A 5,422-nucleotide genomic window follows, 5' to 3' on the forward strand; every position below is an offset into this window, starting at 1 on the left:
AATAAATGGAACTTGTGAAGTTAAGGAAGGTGAAGTAGAGTTAGGACTAAAAGATGGTGAGATCATTAGCTAGAAATGAAGTTGAACTTTTAGGTTTAATGTCTAGGTGTAGGATTAATGAAAATGGTTATGCTTGAAGGATTCAATGATCACAAGTTGTACAAGTGAAATGAATAAGATGTTATTAATACCTAAAGGTGTAAATTTGTACAATTATGAATTTTATGAGGAAGTATGCAAGTAAATAGTTGGAGGGGGTTAATTAGATAATGATGGGTCTAGGTGAAGGAGGTTTAAGTAAAAAATCAATTGAAGGTTAAGACCACGTAGCAAAGAAGGCACTAAGAGTTGAGAGTATTTTTATTATGCAAGTTTTAAGTTTAAGTTGCATATGTAAATGAAAAGGAAATGACCTAAAGTTATGGATGCATATAGATTTTCATCTGACATGCATATGAATGGACTGCATGAAATGACAATGGCATGGATTCCAGGTAAGTGTTATGGTCATACTCTTCTAGATTTTTCTAAATAATATGAAAATGAAAAATGAAATATTTCTCTTTATAAAATGATAACAGTTAATTGGATGTTATGAAATAATTTAGCTTCTTTATGAATGAATATACAATGTATGGGAAATACTTTTTGAGGAATGAAGACCTTTTTAAAGGAAACCCAACCTTATAATGTAGAGAAATGATAAATCCCTAAATGAAAATCTATGTTAATATATTTTTACAGTATGAAGTAATGTTTACTGAGTAATCGACTCAATTTGTTTTTATGTATGCCTCCCCTTAAAAATGAAATGAGGAGAAAGCATCAAGATACACATAGCGTAAGGAAAAGGTGACATATTTTATGTAACATATGAACTCACATTTTGTAAAGGACTTTATAATTTAATTTAAGAAACTCCACTGCAAACTCACTTTTAAATTTACAAACAAGATTTAATTTAAATATAGAATCTTTTGTATGAGGAAATAAAAGGATTTAAAAAGTTCAACAAGTCCATCTCATCTTTTAAAACTATTTATTAAAGTCTGATCACCTCAAGGATGGGCGTTAGAATACCCTCTTTACTTCTAATAATAAATCTGATCTCAAAAGACCAAACATGTTAGAAGTATGTTTGGTAGTTGTTCTGAGATTCTGTTTGAAAATCTGCAACATTTTTAAGTGAAACAAGACATGCAATATGGCACCAAATAGCTACCGACCTTGAACCACTGTAACGGTGACGTTGTTTATAGAGCCCCCAGCTCTTTGTTTGCATTGAGAAGATGTATCAGTGGCAATCTGCGTTGCTGTGAATGCAGGTTGCTTTGGACGAGGAAGGTCAACAATCTCACTTTTAAGCATGGAAATTGCAACAGATACAGTTGGCCTATCTTTAGCAAAATCTTGAACACACAATAGCCCAACATGTATGCATCTCAAGATCTCCATCTCAAAGCTTGGCTCAGATATCATGGGGTCTACCAGGTTTGCAATTTTGTTGGCGTTCCACATTTTCCATACCTAGAAACATGAAAACATGCTTGAAATGTGTTTGATAATTTGGAGAGAAAAAAAAAATACCTTCGGAGTCTTCAACAGAGGTTGTGATATATTGTGTTTACAAATATATGATCTTCTGGCTACTATGATTTCAATAATATTAATTAATCAATACTAATTATAGTTATCCAAGAGTACTATCACTACAAAAAAATTATGAAAAACACAAAAAAGATTAATTTATTAAAAAAAAGGACCATGAGATAACGGAGAGTACTTACAAATTCTAAGAGGCTCATGGCCTGCTCATCATGATAAAAACTAGTATTTCTTCTTCCACTCACTATCTCAAGTAACAGCACTCCAAAGCTGAAGATATCTGATTTTTCTGAAAATCTTCCTTCCATTGCATATTCAGGTGACATATAGCCACTATATTTCAACAATTAAACAAATCCAAGTCAGGTTATCCAAAAAAAAAAAAAAAAAAATGAATGAACACATAGTAGCTTTAGTATCTAATTGAATTAAGACAAAAGGGTACATACTATGTTCCGACAATCCTATTAGTATTGGCCTGGTCTTCATTGCCTCCAAATATCCGGGCCATACCAAAATCTGATATCTTTGGATTTAGATTTTCATCCAACAATATGTTACTGGCCTTTAGATCCCTATGGATAATCCTTAATCTCGAATCCCGATGGAGGTAGAGTAGACCTCGACCAATACCTTCGATAATTTGGAAGCGTTGTCTCCAATCTAGTAGTTCTTGTTTGCTTGGATCTAATGAGTTTAACCAAAACTATATATGTGAAGATAAAGTAATTTTGAGGAAGTCATAAAAAAATTCTAGAATATTATCATATGCAAAGTTGTTAATACAATGGCATCAGAATGAACTAACCAAAAAGAAGTACATCCAAACTTTTGTTTGGCATATATTCATAGATCAACAACTTTTCTTCTCCTTCAACGCACCCACCAAGGAGTCTAACGAGATTCCGGTGTTGAAGTTTAGAAATGACAACCACCTCATTCATAAATTCTTCTAGCCCTTGTCCAGAGGCCCTTGAAAGTCTTTTTACTGCAATTTCTTGTCCATGTAACAATTTTCCCTATGAAAAGGCAACAACCCATTACAATATATATATATATATATATATATCAAAATTATTAGGCGATCATGAACCTCTGCAAGAGAAACCCTGCTTACCCTGTATACAGGACCAAATCCACCCTGTCCAAGCTTGTTAGATTGATGAAAGTTGTTTGTTGCACTTGCTAGCTCCTCAAAACTAAATATAGGCAGCTCCAAGAGTTTAACTTGGTTCGTCATGCTATCCTGTTCAGGCTTGCTTTCATCAGGAAATTTTGCAAATGCTAGTGCTTCCTTCGTATTCCTTTTCCTTGCTAGTAATTTGGAATGTATTAGTAATTAGTATTTATATGTAAATCTATGCTAATCTATACATAATTATATGCAAACATTTCTTAGTCCATTAGCTAATTGGAGCATGAATTTTACCTTTCCGTTTAGCAATACGCCGCCACAATGAGAAACTGCAGATGGCAACCAACAATGTTCCAATGGTCACTGTAATTGTTATGACTACCTTCACGTCAACCCCTTTTCTATCTGTAAATCAGGTAAAAAATTTATCAAAATAATTCATCTAAAACGGGAAATAGAATAACTACTATTTTTTTTTTTTTTTTTTTGTTAATTAATAGATTTACAAGGATTAAATGGGTGACAGCCGGGTTTGGGTTGAAATACAAATTTTATTTGTTTTCAAAATACCTCTAGCGGTTGCCTCAAGTGGTAAAGATTATTGGTTTTTGTTGTACGATCCCTCTATGTCTATGGTTCATATCCTCTTGAATGCAATCAAGTTCTAGAGACTACTGGGCTGGAAGAACTTTTCTTTGATATTCGAGATGCACTTGCGAATTAAAACGCCTTGTTGAGGGTGCTCGTGCACTCTCGGAAGGAATTAGTCGGGAATTAAAAAAACAAATAACTAGACAACTAGACCGGACAATAATCAATTAATTAAATCATAATAAAAATTCAAAAAAAATAAAAACAACCCACCAAGTTCTGAACCGGCCAAACGAAGATAAAGATCTACTCCGCCAATGGAGAATTTCTGTGAGTCAATTAAGTCTCTAGTCCATGACATACAACCAATGCCAGCATCATATGCGTAAGCTATACAAGAGCAATTCTCTAAACATTGGTCTCGACATTCATCTTCAACAGCAGATGATCGATTTAGCAAGTCTGGCACTTTCATCATCTCCAATTTCAAAAACCCATCCTTCTTGCCTTCTTCACCATTAGTGGTTACTCTCTCACACTGCAAGGGTGTGCTTCTCACACATCCACTACTCCAGTCTCCTCTATCCCATTCTTCTATATTCTTCGGCTTAAACCCCACTAAGCAATTGCAAATAGGTAAACTTTTTGAGTTACATATTCCAAAAGGCCCGCACTTTCCGTAAACATCGCATTCGCTCTGCAAAACTAGCCACCCGACCTCCCAATTGCCCCCCTTATATGAATTCTTTTGCACTATATTTCCTTGAGCATTCAAGACAAAATTATATAATATAGACTCATTCGAAAAGGCAAAACTAAAATAGAATGTTCCTTCTTGATCATCTATAAGACTAAACCCATCAAGAAATACAGAATCCATGGACGGTATTCCTATAAAGACCCGACTATTCCATGGACCACTACGCCAATATCGGCTACTGCCATTCCAAATATATAACTCAGGAAGATTAAAAACGTCAATACCAACAGAGAAGGTTCCTATGGATGGATCAGATTGGTTGGTCCAAGAGGTTACCTGCACTTTCTTGCCTGTTCTTACATTAGTACTAAGTTTCATCTTTGGCACAAGTGTATCTGTAGGATGTTGGAAACTTTCCCATATGATTGTCTCGGTTTTGTTTTCCTGCAAGACAAGGTTACCAGAATCTAAAAGTTGAGCACTTGAATTGAAAACAGAACCTGTTATATTCGATGACCAAATTATATTCTTTTGTTCATCTAATACTACTAGATTGCCATCTTCAGATATAGTCAAAGTTCCCGACAAACTCTTGAGGGGCTTGTTTCTATTAGCAACCCATATGACGCTGCACACAGAAGCTTTAGCATACCATATCCCAACATAGCGATAGGTAGAGTTTGTAGGGCTAAAAAATCCCAATTTGAATTCACCACTGTTGGAGATTAGGGTTTCAGGATCATTGATGAACTTGGTTGTAGTGATGGTGTCTATGGCAGTGCCAAACTCTAGACAAAAGCAGGATAATAATATAAGGAGATCGAACAACTTTGTTTCTCGAACAACTTTCATAACTCTTCAAATGCTTTTCGTTTCTAAGAATGAAGATTTTGGATGCCAGGAGCCTTACAAATTCATTACTCCTTATCTTCAAGCTATTCTGGGATTGATATTTCTGCAAGTGCTTGCTGCTTTGGAAGACTTTCAATTTTTTAATGATGCACTCAAGTGCCAAATTTTTTCCAATTTTTTTATTTATATTAATATATTAATATTTAATGCCTTAATTATTAATTATTAAATAAAAAATATTAAAACAACAACTAAAATAAAAGAAGTATCAAATGAAAAATCAAATTTAGGTGCCACAATTTGAAATATGTCGGTATATACATATTTTGAGTCCTTAATTGTCAAACTTGACAGCATTTGCAGCATTAGTCATTGACATATCGGCTATATTTGGAATCCTTGAATGTACACATTTTGAGTCTTTGAGCCCATCAATTGTCAAACATGACAGCGTCTGCCGCTGGACATTTGTGGTGGCTCTTTTAGGATCAGTTGCATTAAATTAAATTATTTTTGTCTCTTCATATAAATTTATATAA

At 34.2% G+C, this 5,422-nt stretch overlaps 1 protein-coding gene across 1 annotated transcript; it reads right to left on the reverse strand.

The window, feature by feature from the left end:
• Positions 1 to 904: 904 nt before the first annotated feature.
• Positions 905 to 4,960, reverse strand: LOC108999069 (G-type lectin S-receptor-like serine/threonine-protein kinase At1g11330). The gene is made up of 7 exons (XM_018975867.2): positions 3,605 to 4,960; positions 3,035 to 3,145; positions 2,723 to 2,919; positions 2,414 to 2,624; positions 2,055 to 2,292; positions 1,788 to 1,938; positions 905 to 1,527 (listed from the first exon to the last, which is right to left on the reverse strand). Exons 1-7 carry the CDS (start codon positions 4,881 to 4,883, stop codon positions 1,219 to 1,221), a joined length of 2,496 nt encoding a protein of 831 aa, XP_018831412.2. The 5' UTR covers positions 4,884 to 4,960; the 3' UTR covers positions 905 to 1,218.
• Positions 4,961 to 5,422: the final 462 nt, after the last annotated feature.

This window comes from Juglans regia, chromosome 3 (genome assembly GCF_001411555.2).
Source record: "Juglans regia cultivar Chandler chromosome 3, Walnut 2.0, whole genome shotgun sequence".
NCBI classification, from domain to species: Eukaryota; Viridiplantae; Streptophyta; class Magnoliopsida; order Fagales; family Juglandaceae; genus Juglans; species Juglans regia.